This window comes from Pseudopipra pipra, chromosome 5, assembly GCF_036250125.1.
Source record: "Pseudopipra pipra isolate bDixPip1 chromosome 5, bDixPip1.hap1, whole genome shotgun sequence".
NCBI classification, from domain to species: Eukaryota; Metazoa; Chordata; class Aves; order Passeriformes; family Pipridae; genus Pseudopipra; species Pseudopipra pipra.
Genome location: NC_087553.1, coordinates 40878314 through 40897632, shown reverse-complemented (window position 1 = coordinate 40897632; position 19319 = coordinate 40878314). Strand labels below are relative to the sequence as shown.

General features: G+C 42.1%; 1 protein-coding gene and 2 long non-coding RNA genes across 4 annotated transcripts in view; 1 reads left to right on the top strand and 2 right to left on the bottom strand.

The window, feature by feature from the left end:
• Window positions 1–8569, bottom strand: part of GRIP1 (glutamate receptor interacting protein 1) — a 314452-nt gene extending 305883 nt beyond the window's left edge. The window contains exon 1 of the mRNA XM_064655739.1: window positions 8182–8569. Within this exon, the coding sequence (XP_064511809.1) occupies window positions 8182–8236 (55 nt within the window). The 5' untranslated portion in view covers window positions 8237–8569. The remainder of the gene's footprint in view (window positions 1–8181) is intronic.
• Window positions 8570–8638: 69 nt separating this feature from the next.
• Window positions 8639–13031, top strand: LOC135414697 (uncharacterized). 2 transcript variants are annotated; one of them, XR_010430785.1, is made up of 3 exons: window positions 8639–9095; window positions 9580–9731; window positions 12661–13031. It is a non-coding gene; the product is annotated as an uncharacterized LOC135414697 (long non-coding RNA). The 2 variants fall into 2 exon arrangements; XR_010430784.1 differs by having other exon boundaries at window positions 8639–9731.
• A 5401-nt stretch (window positions 13032–18432) lies between these two features.
• The window catches only part of LOC135414698 (uncharacterized), a 34742-nt gene continuing 33855 nt past the window's right edge, over window positions 18433–19319 (bottom strand). The window contains exon 2 of the long non-coding RNA XR_010430786.1: window positions 18433–18731. This is a non-coding gene — a long non-coding RNA (uncharacterized LOC135414698). The remainder of the gene's footprint in view (window positions 18732–19319) is intronic.

Below are 19319 nucleotides of genomic sequence, written 5' to 3'. Positions count from 1 at the left end.
CTCATTCCATCCAATGCCATACTCCAGTTTTCAAAAAACTAAGCCAAATTTGTAACTGTCCCAAATGACAACAGCACAGGTATCCTACTTTCAACAGATTCAACAGAAAATTCTTATTGATTTCAACCACAATGCTACCCTGGTTTTGTCCAGTGATAACTTCTGCTTCCAGCACTGTTACAGTCAAATATGCAGTGGGGAAAAGTTTGTATTTTTTTAGGATCCACGTGCACAACAAATTTGGAAGAAAAAAAAAAAAAACAAAACCACCCAAACAACCCTCTCAATGTTTCCACTCTGACAAAGATTTTTTCCTCCACTATGATATATAATAGCCTCTTCATGATAATGAATCAGGCAACTGAAAACACAGTGGGATCTCAGACCTGTTTGGGTAAATGGTATGTGTCACTTTTTGTGATAAAACTGCCATCTCTGAGTATATATTTTTTGCACATTACTTTCATTCACGATGTAACATTTTTCAATGAGAAGAAAAGATATTTTTCCACCAGAAAAAAAAAAAGAATATAAAACATCCTACAGTTAAACACATTTAACTTCTCTTCCAACAAAGAATATGAGAAATAAGCAAAGGAATACCACCTAAGAAAAATATGTTTTACATGTTCTCTGGGAAAAAAACCCTACTCTTTTAATAAAAAGAGAGGGAGAAAATTTACAGTATTTTAAATCCCTTTTACTGGCTTTTTCTTTCCCCTACAAAACAGGCATTAGCACATATCACAAGAATGATCTTTATTAAAGAAAATAAACAATTGCTTTTTAGAACTACCCTTTGATCCACTTAAGCATATACATTATAAGACTAAATTTAAGCACACTGACTTCAAAAGGATTATTCATTCTCAAGTATCTACATCAAAAGGAGCATGGCCAGCAGGTCAAGGGAGGTGATCCTCCCCCTCTACTCTGGTCTTGTGAGATCCCACCTATAGCACTGTGTACAGTTGTGGTACCCCCAACATAAGAAGGACATGGAACTGTTGGAGCAAGTCACACAAAAGACAACAAAATTTCTTGTGGAATATGTATTGGTATCAAAATTGTCTGTCCCTGCTTACCTGTTTTTTTTCTTCCTATGTTCCCTATAAACTATTAAAACAGTAAGCAAAGAACACTGCTTCTAAGTTGTGATGCAGAATCAGTGAAATGCAGAACTTACACTGATAATGACTTTGAAAAAAACCCCAAACATTAGATGATCAGCATCATTCAGAGCCATAAAATCTTACCACTTCATACCACAGAAAACACCAGAAGAGTTTGTGTTCCCTAGCCACCCAGCACAGTCAGTGCCAGCAGGAAGAAGAAAGCAAAAAACAAACAAACAAAAAATCAAGCAAACAAGCAAACAAAAAAGCCACCAAAAATACCCCAAAACACTAGCAGGGTGATACAGCAATCAAGATTACTCGTATCCAACATAAATGTTATTATTTTACCCTGAATTTTACAGAGTGTCACAATCATCTTGCCTGAATGAAACACTGAGCAGGTGATCACCCTGACCCCATACACACAGGATGCTTTAGTCCATTTTTGCGTAAGTCGGGATGGATGGTACTCTTGACATTTCAACATGCATAAATTCAAATGGCCTAGGTAAAACATTCAAACACAATCATAAGACCCTTATAGATAACTGATGACTCTGCATCTTTTTTTCCAAGAGCATCAGCATGACTAACTAAAGAGGGGTCAGATACAGGCAATAGGGAGAAAGTGCACATCAAGCCTTCCCTACTTTAACCACCAGAGTGCAACATGATCTTGACAGCTCTTCACGGAAAGCCTTGAGCTCTGGCAGCTCAGGTAGTTTTGAATAATACTAAAGAAACAATCCATAGTAGGGATATAGGTATGTATTGAGATTCAAGGGAAGTTGTCTACATCTAAATTACTGAAGGATCTAACACCGAAGCTTCTGTGTTTCCAGTCATGTCACTCTCTAATGTTTCAGTGCACAAGAAGCTCTGATCAAAAACTTGTTTAGAGCTTATACCCTTCATAGCTCCCAGATAACCACAAAAGTAACTGTGCCTGTCAGTGGCAAACAGTGCTTCAAATTCTACATGTTGCTGTTCTTTGACACAAGTTAGTGTTTGCTGCCATCACTCTCTGTTATCAAATATAACTGCATTTCTCATGAACATTAGCAAAAGCTGCTTCCCCTCTGAAAATAAAAATTGTTTTCACCCAGTATCTCACATTTTCTTTCTATAGGGGAAAAAAACCTTGGTTATGATTCAGACACAGTAGATGATCATCTCCCAACAATGAGTGAAGACCGTATCTTCATGAAGATTCTGCAAGATTTAGCAAACTCTTTTAATGCTACAGGCCATAAAACGCTGCTAACTTGGCCATGCAGATCGCAAGAGATGTAGATGCTTTTTGCCTATTCTCAGTTCCCTTCATGCTGAAAGGGCACTAGGGAGCAATTGTTGCCTCCTTTCCATCCCTGTGTTAAGAGTCCTCCTGGTCCCAGCAGATTTTAAGAGAAAGAATGCAAAAACTGAGAGAGCGTGCCTGTGTCCTTTGCATGCTGATGAAAACCACCTCCCAGAGTGTCATCTTATCCCACCTCGCAAAGGGTTTCAACAACATTCAGTTTAGCAAACAGAGAAAGACCAGCTGTCCAAGACACAGTCAAGACTGCAAGACTGAGGTGAAAAGAGGCAGAAGCTCTGACAAGGCAAGGACAGAATACATACAACTGGTAATTAGTATTTTGTTATTAATCTATCTTCTAGGATTAGTGTTTTCCAATTTGAGATTTAGTTGTAGTTTCAGATGCAGGAATGCAGCTAGTTAAGCCAGCTTCTTATGTCAGCAGCTGAGATACGATGACATTTCCTTTCATTTTCGTCCTTCCTCACCTTTATTTTGTCCATCACTTCTTCACCTTAAATGTAAGCAACTACAGTGTGCTTTGCATATCATAACTGACCAAATGTCCCAATTGTTCATGCACTAGGTATCTATCTGGACTCCACACTAAGTTTCGGCAATGCCTTCCAAGCATCTCTCTCCACATGTTCATCCCCAACACCCAGTCCTCACAAAAGGCTTTCTGCCATCCAGGTTATACTTTAACTTTTCACGAGGCATGTGACAGAAGCGAGAAAACAGATAAAGACAAACAGAAGGCCTCTGCACAAGGTTTCCAATCCTAGGTCTCCAGTTCTCACTTTCTTGAGTTTCTGAGGACCCATGTAAGAAGAAAGAGATTCCTCTTGCCTTACCAGGTGAGAGCCTGAAACACCCTCAGCCTTCTGTGTTCAAAATCTAGAAGCTAATTTTTAACATACACCTGGAAAGAGTACGAAGCATAACCTCTTTAAACTGGCCTCCTTTGATCAGATGCAAATTGCTAACCCACAATAACATGATTAAATTCAGTAAGAGGCTCATATCTCTGCCTTATCTAAGAAACTGATTCTCTTCCAGCTTAAGATGAGCAGACAAGCTCACGCAGCAGTAACCTCAGGGATAGATGCTTGTTGTCAGCACATCTTCCATGAGAACACGCTGGTTTTGAATTTGAGGATTCACACAATACTTGCATATTTTTTATCCTTGAGTCCTGGGGTTTAAAACATTTCCTAATGTTTTCTTTAAAATGCTTCCTAAAGTTCACCTCATTTCCCTGACTTTCAGGAACTGTGAACATGGATGGAAGAGCAGAAAATAAAAATACAATCTTTCCCTCTTCCTCAGTGTAACTGGGCTAATGTGTTAAATGTAGAGGTAAAACAACTGTGGAACACATAATACTTTAAAAAAAGAGAAAATAAACAAGGCCAAAGCATACTTAGATGCATTCTTAAAATTAACAAGCATGTACATTAAGGGATCTCAAGCAGTCCCATAGTGAGCATACAAGATATACAAATACTGTTTTCTGTTCTCAAGTCAAACTTAATCAGCTCTAAAGTTGAAACAGGAGTTCCATAAAACACCTTCATTTAACTTGATTGGAAGGGATACTGAACAAAATTCCAGTAATATTTTTCTTCTTAAAGTATTTACTCAGATATCACTTCAACGACAAGTATTTTAGGTGGTTTACAACAAGATCTGATTTAATGTCTCAGGCAGAAAACTGGGAAGGAGGGAAGTGTGCCCAGAATTTTACAGACACTCTCTTATACTGGTACATCTTCACATGTCGTTTTAGAAACGACAGGGCTTACTGCATCAGGTATATCTTACAGATCTTTTGCTCAACACAGAACACAATTCCCGCTCTCTAAAGGAAACAACTCTTTGTGATAATTGTGGTGGTGGAAGCCAGAAGCAGCATAATCACTGCAGAGTACTGTTCAATTATAGAGCAGGCAGCAGAACACCACTAACTGAGCTGCAGCATGCACAAAAAAGGAGCTATCCACTTCATATTTTAAGTATGGTTTTAGCCTCTGAAAACTAGCACAATATGATTTTTTAGTTGATGTAAGTATCCTGCATAATTTCCACAGTGAAGACATCTAAAAATACTTGTTGAAATACCACAGATTGCCACCTCTCAGAAGAGAATCTTCTCCACCACAAAGCACCCTCATAAATGCTAAACCCGACATGCATGCATGTGCTCTGATGCTTGGAACGTTAACCCAGGTTACTCTCCTTCACTCAGGGTATCAACTGTTGCCAAGGTGAGCCAACAGCATTGACCACGTCTCTGCTACTTCATTTCAGCAAGACCGGCCAATTTCCATCAGCAAAATTCTGATTTTGTCAAGTTTTTGGATAACCTCTATTTCAGCACATGACTTGTAGGAACAACAACAACAGGCTGCATGCTAAGGACTTTTTGAGGTAGGTATTCAATATGGATGGGGGGGCTCTGATGCAAAGAAGGGGCAAACAAGAATACCCATGCACTAAAATAACCCTACCTGGAACAAACCCAGTGTGTCTGCACAAGGTTATCACTGTTTGCAATATCCCAGCAGCTCCCCACATCAAAACAAAGCAGCTCCTTGGATAGTTTTTAAGTTGATCCCTCGCACCAGAACATTCTACTGCAGTAGCACTGCCATCCAGACGTACCAGATGAACTGAGCATCAGGGGTGAGGCAACAGCCTTGAAGTGCTCCCCAAAGCAGTGCTGCATTGGTTTGGACAAAGACCATCAGTACCCAGTGAAACTTTTATGTTGCAGCGCCTTGAGGATACAGCAAGATTTTCACGTCCACATCCTCTCTAACAAATCCACCCACCTCTCAGGTCTCACATCTTAGTGCCCAGAACTTCTCTCTCTTCCACAGTTGAGGACATGAGGGTCCAATCAGCTTCCTACAAGGAGCACGCAGAGGACCCAGGATCCATATTAGACAGAGCTCTCGAGAAGCTGCTGAAGGGAAGCCTATGAGGACTGAGGGGAAAAGATGCTCTGGTACTAACCATTTCTGGTTCACCAGAGGGAAATCTTTCCCTTCCCAGTTTTCCCAGCACCTCCAGTGCCGACGTTTTCCAGTTCAAATCTGCTGCTACAAATAGACTTGAAATTAAGGCTGCACAGTACCTGTTTATTATGACAGAGAAGGGGGGTATGAACCATGGATATAATAAAACCAGCAGGGGAGGCTTCCCTAAAAGGGAAAGACAGCAGGAAGCACATGGATAAACTGGTATTAGTTAGCTACTCACTTATCTTCTGAGGTTTTGTTTGGTTTGTGGTTGTGGAGTACTTTTCTGGTTTGGATGGGTTGTTTTTTTCCTTTTCATTTTATAGTTGGTTTTACAAGTGATCACCACAGAGACACTTCAGTGTCAAATTAACTTAGCAGGTCTGTGTTGTTATACAGCAAAATCACAACTAGTCAGTCCTGTTGGTGTTCATGGGGATGAATAAAGCCTTGCTCCTCTCACAGGAACAAAACACTGGTTTAAACAATCAGATCACAGAAACATAAAATCAAAGACAATACATGTGCATTTAAATATTTCTTATTCTTATATTCTATAAGAGTATTATTATCCAATATACACATGCACTTAGGACGGATAAATGGATATTCTACATCCTATATGTAAGCAGGCTTGTATATGTGACATAAAAGGAATTTATATTAGTAAATATTTCACACCCAGTATTACTCCATATCGAAAACACAGAAAGTTATCGGCTACAATGTGAGTTTAAAATAACACTATTTACATTCACAGAAGTCTTCTGATAGCACGATGTACACAAAATGTTCTGCAGAGTAACTGAATGGAAATATTTTCTAGAAACAGAAGAGGGAGATGTTAGCACAACTGGCTTTGAACCAGAATTTAACTGTATCTGTAATTGCCTTTTACTCAATTGCCACACTAAACTCCTACATTAGCTAAAGATGCACCTCCATTTCATCACTACACTGGCTGTTTTTCTGTCTAGTTTGAAAGCTTTATTTCATCTATTCTTCATACTCAAGAACTATTAAATTCAACACTGATTAACTATTTTGACTATTTAATATTTTTCCGAGTCTGAATCAGAAAAGTTCCAGTGACTGGAATCCTGCTAAATTACTAACTAAACTTGAGCACTGTACAATGCAACATACTTCAGAAGGTAATAATTTACTTTAGGCACAGTTATTTACACAACCAAAATACAATAAAGGAAAGCACCAGCGATAAGACTATTAACATATAAATCTATTCAGCTCCATAATGAGGATGAAAGAGATTAAATAGAAATAGGAACAAACAAGAACTGTTAACAAATCAGTATTCTAACTGGCATTAAACCCATCAGAGCAAAACCACCACCATTGTTTACTCTGAATAACGACAAGTCCGCACGTTACAGCTCATGACACAACCGTAATGCAGAATATGAGAAAATCTTTCCAGTTTCTGACATAGCCAGACAAGACCCTTTCTGAAGTTCCCTCATCTGTAAAAGCATCTGATATATTTTGACAACTGTCATCCATCCTGTTTCTGTGATTCCTCAGCTACACAGATTCCTGACATAAAGAAATATGACCACAGATTTCAGTAATGATGTATTTACTAAGAGTAAAGACTAAAAATCTTGCTTTTCACAGCTGAAATGCCTGTTCCCATTTCAGTGACTATTTTCATGATGTCATATATTTGCAATGAACTTCCCATTAGGAATAGGATTTACTAGTCAGAAGCAGGGCAGCAGTTCTGCAACAGACCTCCACCTCCAATGCAAGGGAACAAGATTTCTTCCACACAGCAAACAGAACCTCCTCCTTTTTAATACTTGGTGAATTGTTGTCCCTAGCAGGACAGCCAGCTACCCAACCTGGCGGCAACCAAACCCAAATGCCCTACTTCAGGACTCCAAATGCTACCATAGAATTAAACTGTAAATCAAAGACATAAGACGACGGACATACCCGAGTGTAAATGATGTACGAGCCTTTTTGCCTTTGACTTACAGGCAGAGCAAGTGACACAACACCTGCCGTGACAAAAGCCCTCTCTGAGGAAAGGGCAAAGTTACCTTTCTGTTAGAATAAATAGAGTGTTTATTTTGAAAAGCGACCAGAAATGATCTCGCTTCCGCCAGCACCGACCCGTACGACGGAGTTGGGGAACCTGAGGCCATCCCTGGGCCGCTGACAGGACTCGGGGCAGCTCCTGCGGGCGCTGCTGGGCACCGAGGCGCGATCGCTGTCAGTTCGCAGCGGGCGATCGCGGCCCCGGGGTGCCGGCGTCCCACGAGGAGCTACGAAACAGGTCCAGCAGCGGCCCGGGGCAGAGCCACACGCGGGGAAGTTTCCCGAAGTCACTCGGAGCACCCCCGCGCCCCCCGGCTCACGCCGCCCCCGGCTGCAGAAGCCCGGGCCGGGGCAGCGCAGGCGGCAGCACCGCGGAGAAAAGTTAGTTGCTGCGAGGGCGGGAGCGGCGGGGCCCGGCCCAGTGTGTGTCCCCCGCCCCGCCGCGGGTGCCGGCCCCCGGCCGCCACCGCCCCGCACGCCCCCCGCTCCAGGACCGCGGCGGCGGAGCAAGATGGAAGGCGCGGGGCCGCCCGCCCGTCCCACCGCGGGGCGGGAGCCGCCGTGCCCTGGGGATGGGCTGGGGAGGGGGCGCCCGGCGGCGCCGCAGCCCCCCGCGCGCCAGCCTGCCTGCCTGCCTTCCCGCTCCGGCGGGCGGCTGGCGCCCCCGGTGCTCCGCGCTCACCTCGCTCCGGCTCGGCTTGCAGGCAGATGGGGATGTTCTTCTTCCAACCCGGCATGGCTCCGCGCTCCCCGCTCAGCGCTGCTGCGGCGGCGGGGGGCGGCTCATGGCAGGGAGAGGCGGCGGCGACCCGCGCGCAGCGGGAAGTCGGCGGCTCCGGCGGGCAAGGGCGGAGGGGCGGCGGCCGCGCCGTGGGAGGGAGGGAGGACGGGGGAGGGGAGGCGGCGGAGCTCCGCCAGCCTGGGGGACGGGAGGCAGGGAGGAAGGGAAGGCGAGGGCTCTCCCCGGTTCAGCCGGGGACCGGAGGGGTGGGCGGGGGGATTGTGGGAGGCAGGGGAGGCGCGGAGCAGTGCCCGGCCCTGGCGCCGCCGGCAGGTGGCTGGAGCTCGTGGCTGCACAATGGAGAGCCCGGGGCGGCCTCGCTCGGCCCCGCTCGAGCACGGCGGGACCAGGTGGGGCGGGGCGGGGCGGGGCAGGGGTCGCCACCGCCTTTCGGCTGCCAGGTGCTGACGGGGCGCGGAGCCCCCCCGCGGCGCAGGGTCGGGGGCTGCGGGCGCGGCCGCGCCACGAGTGTTCGCGGCCGCGAGGACGGCAGCGGGGTGTGGAACTGCACCCCGTGCAAGGGTCTGAGTTTTGGCCCCTGCGGGCGCCCAAGGTACGGGGACGGCGTGTGCTGCCCGACCCGCCGGCCCCTCGTCTCGCCCCGCGGCTCCCGCCTCAGGGAGGCACCACTGGAATGGGCTCGTCCCTTTTCCTCCGCAATTCCCGACTGGCCAGTTTGCCTGCACGTAGGTGTGCGAAAGCTGGGGAATAAGGAGTTAAAACAGAGGCAAACTCCAGTGGAACGGCACCGACAGCCCCCTGATCAAATAAACAAGAATTTGCACCATAAAGAGCCCAGGACCCGATTGTGACAGGTCGGATTTCTGTTACTATTAAAGCCAATTCCTTGCGACCATTTGACCAAAAGACCTCAAATCTCCCCACTAAAATTATTTCTGACACAACCATGTCCTAATATGAGTAATGCTGCGGCAATTAAGTATTCCTTTTATTTTTTACAGGGAAAAAACAACCACCATAAAAATTCAAAGTGGCAGGTTTGAATGTTACTTGAAAATAATGATAGTAGTACAGGTGACTTTTTTTTTAATCTTCCAAGGCACTTCTTGGCATGGACTGCAATAAGAGCTTCATCCTGCCTAAAAATTATGTTGTGATTATTTTTATATTGTCAGTGCTTTCCTCACATTTATAGAAATTGTGTCATTTTATGTGGTCAAACAACTACATGTGAACTCTTTATTCAGATGAAGATTTGAAGGGTTTCCTAGTTTTAATTTATACTGTAAATATGACAGTTTCCTGACACAGCATTCTTCTGTCTTGACTTTGTGCCAGCCCTTCAAGCAGAATGTGTGTCTTGTTCCTTATGAAAACCCCTTGTTTAAAATCCCGTTGATGAAAGCTGCAGCTCCTGGCTTTTACTGCATCGCACTTGGGCCACAATCCCATCATCAGTAATGCTGCAGGATCAGTGATTCAGAGAGTAGGTCTATCCTGGATTTCTGTTGAATTAAGAGTATGAGATGAAGAGTTGCTTTCGTTGGCAACTCTCTTGCAGCCTATGAGGGGACAGGTGATACCTGATCTAGAACAAAACCCAGCAACATGGTGTTAACCAACCAAAATCATTTTACCAAGTTAGAAGTGTCAGACCGGGTTTATGTCAGCTTTGAGTCATGTGACCACTGATATTTTTGTTTCATTATTGGTGGCACTAAATTTGGATTTCCTGCATATCTGAACGACAGTCTTGTGTTCTTTATTGAAGAAGAGATATGTTTATGCTAATATTCGCCTTACTTTCATAGTCCTTTTACTTAAATAATGTTGAGGGTTTTTTTACTGGTATTTCTAAAGAAAAATGTGAGTATGCGTAGGAATTTGTAAGCACTATAAAATAAAGATTTCCAGCCAGAGTCTTTGCTCACAGGGCAAAGCTTCCAGAAGATGCCTTTGGGGTGTTCAAGCAGGTTCAGAGAAAATGGAGAGGGACAAGACTCTGCAGTTGCTAAGCCCAACAGGCACCGACAAAAGGAGCAGGTGCTGAAAACTGTCCCAAGAGTTCCCGGAGAATACACAGCCAAGAATAGGTTTCAAGGCAATGAAGTGGTTTAGAAGTCATATAGCTACTTTACCTCTGCTATTTCTTCTATGAAAGCTGGGCTTTCAAGTACTGTGGGATGAAATAAAACTTCAGATGATTGTGTCATCCATGTCCTAAATCTTACATATTTTACAATCTTACAAATCTTACAATCTCTGATGTCCAGCTTTTACTTCTGGCATTTCCATTATGAATGAAAAACAAACATTAAGCCTTGAAATTGTAGTTCCGATCCTCCAGCCAATTTTTTGCCAGCACTGGAATTCTGCATAATTGCAGGTCAGAGGAATTAAGAAGTAGATTGCCCTACTCTTCAGTCCACAATAAGCCATTTTCTAGCTATTTTTTATAGTGTCATCACGTTGAATGTGAGTAACAATTCCTTAGGACTGAATGTGGGATTTTTCAGAATTCTGCAGGAGTCATAAAATTCCAGCTGCTGGTTTGGATTTCCTCCAGAAATGTGTTTCAAAATGAGGGATAAGTCTTTTTTTTCTAAATATCACTGATTTCTCAGAAATAAATATACTATGTATTAAATAGCTGACAATATTTGCATAATTGAATGGAATATGCATACTTCTCTCTGTCTTATGCAGGACTTTACAAATAAATCATTCTAGGCAATGGCACTCTATGATTCCCCATCTCTTTGCTACAGGAGAAGCTTTCATGGGTGCCTGGCTCAAGATAATTTAATTGCATTCTCTTACTCACATGAGCTGTTTTACACTGAACAACTGCTTCTTCATATCCCAATGCTAGTAATGGAAGAAAGCAGTCACCTGATTTAGATGTGCATTTTATGGCAAATATAGCACACTGGCAGCATATAAACTTCCTGCCAGCTCTTTTCTATCTACAGCTTTTTCCCTTAGAGAATTTTAAATTAATGGAATCTTGATTTTCAAGGAACTACCCTTTCTTCTTATTTGATGCTGTAGTATGGAGGTCATCTGAAGTGTGTAAGTAAGACCCTAGAATTAATCAAAAGCAAAAGAAGTATAATATTGCCAAGGAAAGGTTTTATTTCATGAGTATTCTAAAGAAGAGATTCATTTTTTTAATTTCCTGTTCTTATGCATTCCCTGAAAGCTAGGTAGGAGAAATATGAAGATGGTCAGACTGAGGGTTCAGTTTCTGGACGATTGCAAAATTTCTCAGTAACTGCAGATTTGCACCACCAGTTACCTTCAAGTTATGAGACATGCCTAAGTGACTGACATGTTTCCATACACATTTTTGATTAATTAGATCTTTAAAAGGTGGCAAGGAAAATCTCTCCTGCAAATAAAAATCAAAAATTACCTAAAATAACTTTGATAATATTAAGATATTGCAACTTCTACACATTTCTGGATCCGAAAGGCCCCACATCTTCCATTCTGAATAGATGGAAAATGCTTGAGCCTACCACATTGCTCTTGGTGGCTCTGCCATCTGGGTAGAAGGGTAGGTTCTGATTATTTTAGATGGACCGGTCGCCAGTGTGAGCCTGGGACTGTATTCTTACTAAGAGTTACATAAATCGGTACAAGTCACATTAAAATGTGATTTCATTAAAAACTGATCCCAATCTTGCCAGAACTGAGCACTGGGCAGACCAGAGATGCACTTTATACAGCAGTATCTTCCCTGCCCACTGTTCTTTTATTTTCTCTTTATTTTCCTTTAACTGAAAAGGAACCTTATCTTGAAAGATTGTCACATCCCTGAACATCAGATCAAAAGGTCCATAGATGAAACACATGGAGTACACCAACAATAGATATTTTTTTTTGATACATTTAGATTCATTAACAAAAGTGAAGGAAAAAATAGTTGGACATCCTGCCACAGAGTGGTAGCCAGTTATTGTCAGCCTCACTGGGGAATATTCACCTTAGGACAGTGCAGAAGGCGTGGTCCCTTTGGCTTGCTCTGTTTATGGCTCCATGAATCTCTCATGTTGGCACAGTGAGGGATTTCAGCAGAGGAGGAGGATGTCTGAGCCTGCCTGTGGAAATGGGCCCTTCAGGAAGTTAAGAGTCAGGTTACCTGGTCTGTCAGTCCCAAGCAGATTTAGGAATCAGACAAAACATGAGCACAATTAGTTTAGGCAAGTTGACAGCAATTCCATATATGCTCAGGATCAGAAAATTAGGTACCTAAATGGGAGTTTTATGGACTGTGTATGTTTACGAACCTGCAATTTATCTGTTGCCCTTTTATGTGTCTGTGTGCCCTTGGATTTAGCCATCTGATGTTTTGAGGAGGCAGGAAGATTTTCTCTATTTCCCTTAAAAGACAACATTTTTAATGTTTTATCTCAGATCCTTGAACTACAGGAAACAAGCAAACAAGCAGAAGATGGTATGTAGATTCTTGCTCATGACAGCATCCTTGTGCCAAACAGAGAGCGGACTTCCTAGGACTACCTACTTGCCTCTTCCTGTTTCTGTAACCTACTCCAAGAAAAAGAGAAAACATCTGCTGAAGTTTTAAGCTCTGAACTGATATAGGTACCCAAGATCAAAATTTGGAGATTTTGTGTGCTGCTAAAATAAAGTGCTCTAATTAGTGCATATAACTGTTTTGTTTGCACAAAAATGAGTTGTGTAAATCAGCTGCAAACCGCTACACAATTACCAATCTAATGAAAAAAAGCAAATTATGCAAATATTAAATAGCCCGACTTATTACTGCCTTTTTGTGATGATACTGAAGTATAAATAAAATAAAGCATTAACTAGAAAAAGGCTTAAAAAAAATGGAAGTAGTTAAAATTTTCATCTTTGCAAAAAATACTTCAATAAGTAAGCAGGAATAACAGATATAAGAAAACATTCAAAAATATCTGAAAGAACCTAATGATTTTTGATGTATCTGAAGACCTAACCAATATATCCACAATGCCAATGTGCCGAAATTACTGAGAGTACTAAAACTCCATGCATGACTCTCATATGTGCAGGCATTCCCATCTCTGATGGTGTTCTACTACCCTCACAGGAAAAAGATTATTCTAATGCTTCAGCTAAACTGCCTGCATTTCAATATGTGCCCATTGTCTCTTGGTCTTTGACTAAATACCACTGAGAAGTTTGGCTCCATCTTGTGTACTTGCTCCAGTCAAGTATTTATACACATGGATGAGATCCCTCAGATAACTTTCTCCTCTCCAAGCTGACCAGCTCCAGCGGTCTTACCTTTACTCTCCATATGTCAGGTGCTCCAAGGCCATAATCATCTTCAGGCCTTCACTGGATCAGCTCCAGTATGTCCGTGTCTGTCTTGCACTGGGGAGCTCAGGACTGGATGCAGCACTCCAGGTATCTCTCACCAGACTGAGCAGGGAGGAAGGATCGCCTCCCTGACCAGCTGGCAGGGCTCTGCCTAATGCAGCCCAGGAGGGGCCACAAGGGCACATTGCTGCCTCCTCATCAACTTGGTGTCCACCAGGATCTCCAGGCACTTTGTTACCAAGTTTTCTAGCCGGCCAGGCCCCAGAATATAACACTACATGGGGTTACTCCTCCCCATGTGCAGGACATTGCATTTCCCCTTTCTGAACTTCATGAGACTTCTGTTTTTCCATTTCTCCAGCCTATCGAGATGTGAATGGAGCACAACTATGTGGTGTGTCCATCATTCCTCCCAGTTTTGTGTCACCAGCAAACATGCTGAGGGTGCACTCTGTCCCATCATTCAGGTCATTAAAGATGTTAAATAGTATTGGTCCCAGTATCACCACTAGGGCCTGGCCTCCAGCTGGACTTGGTGCAACTGACCACAGCCCTCTGTACAGTCCCTCTCAGGTGCACTGACCTTCATGATACCCATCACTCAGGGCTCTCCACCTGCCTGGAGGAACGCTCTAGAATTCCACTTAATTTCTGTGGTCAGCATAGGAAAGGCTTTCATTTTAATGGATGGTTCTCAACATGGTTGAACAGAGTTTTACAGAAAGGACATAAAGCCGGCAGCAGAAAAGGAATGCAGCTTTGGGAACAACCCAGGGAGTTAAAAGCTCAGGATCAACCTACAAAAAAGAATGGACTGTGAGGCATCCTGGGATGAGGATGGCTTAGGGAAAAGACTAAGGAAGACCTGGAGGAAACAAATCCAGACCGTGGTAACTGCCATTCATGGTTTTTATTGCTGCAGGCACTGTGTTCCTTGTTCAGCACCCTGTCAGGGTTCGCCCAGATGTCTCTGAAGTCATAGTACTAGAGAACAGCCCATGCAAAACAATCTCAATTTGCCCCCTGAAATTCTTTATGTGCCTTTCCTACATATTTCATTTTAATGCTTGTCTATGTTGAATTCTGATGAATGTATTTACTTACTTTTACTGGCAAGCGACCTGCAGCCATGAATACTATTAATGACACTTAGCGCGCTTTGGGAAGCCCATTATCTGAAAGCCAGCTGCTATTTCAGGCACATTAGTTATACCCATTATCCACACACAAGCCCCATGATTGATTGTCTCATACATCCTCACTAGCCCAGAAATAATGGCAGGCCAGTACTGACCCAGTCATGAACTTACAGCTATGAGGGGTAACGACCTCTATGGTGGAACTATTTCCACTGCAGGGCAGAAGTGTCTCATTTCTTGAGGCTTAGGGCAAGCTCATGAAATCGATCCGCCTTGAGGGATGGAAGATCTGGAGCCACTGCTTGTGACCTTAAGTCTCCACACTGATATGATCCTACCTCTCCTGAATCCGGCTTAGACCTGAAGAGTTAATCTGTGCAGGATCCAGCATCTCACAGAACATCTACCTGTTGCATGAATTCCTGGCAAGCATAGAGGGAAGCCAGAATGAACAGCAGCAGGATGGAGGGAAGGAAAACAACCAGTGTGCAGTCTCAGAAGTGCCTCAAGTAACAACTGAGTTAAAGCCATTGGCATTTTACATTTTACAGGACACAATAATCTTAGAAATATTTCCTAAAATGGATGCAAGTTTTGAGTCACTACATGCCTCACCATCCTTAACACTAAATCTTTGTAACTGTAGGGTGAGGGAGAAATAGTCCTTAAAAGCTATGAGCAGGCTTTGCACTGTGGGTGTGAAAGACTTGATGTTGTGCCAGAAACAGATGACTTGCAATGTGAAAGCACATGGCAAGTGTAGATGTCCTCCAAGTGCCTTTCGAGACTGGGACCTCAGCTACCTAGATGCATTTGCAATTTTCAAGTTTTACCCTAAATCTTAAAGAAAAGGTTTTTATTTTCTACCTACTTTAACAAACAGCCATAAAGCTGATGCTCAGCTAGTGTGCCTACCAGAAAAATATTGGTCACACTTTTTCATTTTTTTAAGAGTAGATTAAATTTACTCTTTTAAGGAAATTTAGTATCATTAATGCCAATGTATGTGAATTACTCTATTATCCGTATCTCCTACAATATTCAGCACATTGAGCTGATCAGAGCTCAGTGTTTCTGAATGTTTAAGACATACAAAATCTGTTAAGATTAGAGAGGCATCATGAGTTTTCTACAAAGAAGACATATTGTTTAGTATCAATTACTACTACTATCTAATGCTAACAGCCCTGATCCAGAAGTGGATGTACATATGACAAACCATAACTTTAATGATATGGTTAGCTAATGGAGTGAAAGGAGCTTTCCTGGATCAAGCAATCCAGCAGGTTCTGTGAAAACCAGTACTCACAGTGACATTTAAAGATTTATACTCTCACTTTAAAAGAAATAGGGGAAGATGTGGTACAGAATAAACTGATATGAAATATCCATATGTGTATTATGTATGTTTCTCTGTTGGACCACAGTAAGGTGTAGTTTCTTGATGATAAGAACAATCCAGTTGTAAATCTTTTTCTTTTCAATTAGACACTAGTACACATATTGCCTTAACTATCCTGCATGAAGCAGTACCACTTCAGAGCTAAAACTAGCAGCATGTTTCAACTTTATTGTAAAGTCTCAGTATCACTAGGTAGTACTGCTGGTTTTTTCAGACTTAAAAAGTAAAAACAAGGTCACAAAAATATAGTTTTCCTTTTTAAAATTAATTCATTGAACCTTTTTATATATGTCCATTACCCTGTTCCCATATAAGTATATGCAAGTTGAATAAAGATTTATAAGAATCAGTTGGTAATCAGAATTTGAGCAGAAGAGTATATTTTTTAATAAAAACCCCATTAAGATCCTGTGTATTGCTTAGATAGGCAAATGACTTGCACGCATTATTTTCCTTAAATTTGTTTGATTGATTTACTTACTGATCAGACCACTCTAAAAAGGAATGTTGGATTTCTGCATCAGAATTAAGCCTCTTCTTATTTTGACCAAAGTAAGTAATCATCCAAATGCACTTGGGAAGTACCTATTTTTGAATCCACTGCATTTTACTTCCAGCACTCTTCAAATATAGTAGAAATAATAATAGTATGTGGGTTTGCACTCATGCAAACATAATAAAGTTAACTGGGCAGGAAAAAATTGGACCATTGATTACCCCTGTTTTGATATGATTATTTTTAGCTTACTTCTTGATTTTTAAATATGTACTGGGAATACTAATTCTGCTGCTTGCCTTCTAGTTGTCACCCCCCCCTTCCAAATAGCCTACAGTATGTCGTACATACTGTATATTTGCTTTTCCCTTGAACATTTAGGTGCCTCTTCATAACTAATATGATCAATCACAATAGCAAACACCTTTTTAGCAATCAATGTAGTAATTTTAATTTACCTAGGAAATGCAAAGCATCTCACAAACCATTGGTATAACTGTTTATAGGTAATAAAAGTTAAAAATAGTGAATTTTAAATTTAAAGAGAATAAATTGAAACTGTCACTTTTTTTTTAAATGAAGGATAGGAAAACAAATGTAGAACTAAAAGCAGATGTTGCCATGACACAGTCTAAATATTTAGGGAGAAAATACCACGAACACTAAAATAGCACTATGTTTTTGAGAATCTTGAGCTGTTGGGAAACTAACTTGATAATTTCTTAGTGGATACCAGGTCCTGGAAGGAGCTAAGTGGTCTCATTCCCCTCTGAGAAAGAGCAAGATGAGGATTCCCAGCCTGCTGCTGAACAGGGCCTTTGATGCTGGAAACCTTATTAAGAGCTGATCCAGAAAATGAAGAAATGTGGGATAATGATAATCGAGTAACATATGTGTGTCAGAGAAAATGGCACCTCTATGGCAGACAATGCAAACATATTGCTTTTAACCTTCTCTTGTATAATATAATAAGCAAATTGACAGAAAATATTTTAATAAAACACTCTATCTAGTAATTTTCACTCTGATACAACTTGGTTAGTGTGATATTATGCTATTTGGGAAAGAGCTTTTTATTCTTCAGCTTGTTATTGCTTTGTCTCCTACAAGTTTCCTGTACAAAAATACCAGAAACTTTCTTAAAGCCTTTTGTAACAACAAAGACTGACTCAAAAAAAGAATATCCTTTGATGCCCCTTTGTGACCCACAGAACAGATTACAGACACCAAGACGGTGTGGTGGCAAGGTCTCAACAGCAAAGTAAAGCAGTTGAAACAAATCACAAACAAGGGTGTCTGCTGTCTTATAATGCAATAAAGCATCTCATTAAATAAAGTCTAATAGAACCAGCTCTGAAATTGCAGCTAACCTTTTTTATAGATCAATAAATTAGCTATTATAAGCAATTCAAAGGCAATGTTTCAATCTACTCCAGTGGCTTATAATGGATATTTACACTGAATGTTTTCTGGAGGAAAATACCCCTGTTTAGCTTTACCAAAACAATAGCCTCTGAGGCCTCTGAAAGAAATCCAGTGTTACATTTCACCATACAAAGGTTCTGAAGGAAGGAAGGATCTAAGGGAGCATTTCTTCCAGCCTTTCACCCACTGTTGGCTCCCTTCTTACCCCCTGTCCAAAGGGCCATGTATCAAGCAGGCAGGGGTCCAGGCTAGGGCATGGCACTGCCACTCCTGACTCTTCTCCCAGAGCTGCTGTAGCCCATAGCTGATGGGATCATTTCTTTCATACTGAACTATTAGCTAAAGCTGGCCTGACAAGATGTGAAATATCTTCCAAGACATCTCACAATGCACATAGGTAGTGCATGCCACTTACTTGCATGGCAGTCTTTTAATTCAAATTGTGTGGAGTGCTTGCTACATCAGAAATATGGGTAACTTAGGCCTGCACTTGTGCTCATGTAAGCACTTATGTAAGCAATGCCACTGCCATGCTTTTTGTTTTAAAATATGAAATTCACAGAGGCAGCAAGAAGGAGCCACTATGCAGAGGATCCTGCTCTTCTTACATGTCACCATCTTGTTCCCCCAGTCCAGGAAGACTCTCAGATGCTTCTTCAGGGTCTGAAAAGGGAAGACCTAGAGCTCCCTCACACTCCTTAGAGGAAAAGAAAAAAAAGAATGAATCAGTGGAAGTTATTATTAACAGAGTGAGACAACAATAATGCTGCTACTGTAGAAGGTTAAGCACTTTCACACAATTGCTGGCTGTGTCTAGCCCCCACTGAACTGGGCAAGTGCTGAGTGTACCAAACCTAGCCAGGGCTGTGAGGTAAGTGGCTGTTCCTTGGAGTAGCAGCTAGCACCAGGACCATATGACTGTGATTTGTAGCACAGACTGGTTTCACAGAGGATCAAAACCTACAGAAAAGTATGCACTGCACACAAGGGAATTACTGTGTTCCCAGTGCTTCTCCCCAGTGGACCTCTGCCAGTGATATTTGGACATCAGTTTTCAAGTACACACATCACAGTCCAGCTCCTGCACAGCAGGTACTGTACGAAGACATTTATGGAGAATTTGTGGTCAGTGAGTAAATAATCACTGTCTACATTTAAATATAGAATGTTCCAAAGGATATTGCTGCTTGTGTTTAAAAACAGAGCACACAAGCTTACTATAAATTTTCAGAGGCTTTGCCAAGCTGAAGTTCTCAGGTTTGCTTTAACCCAACTGAAACAATGA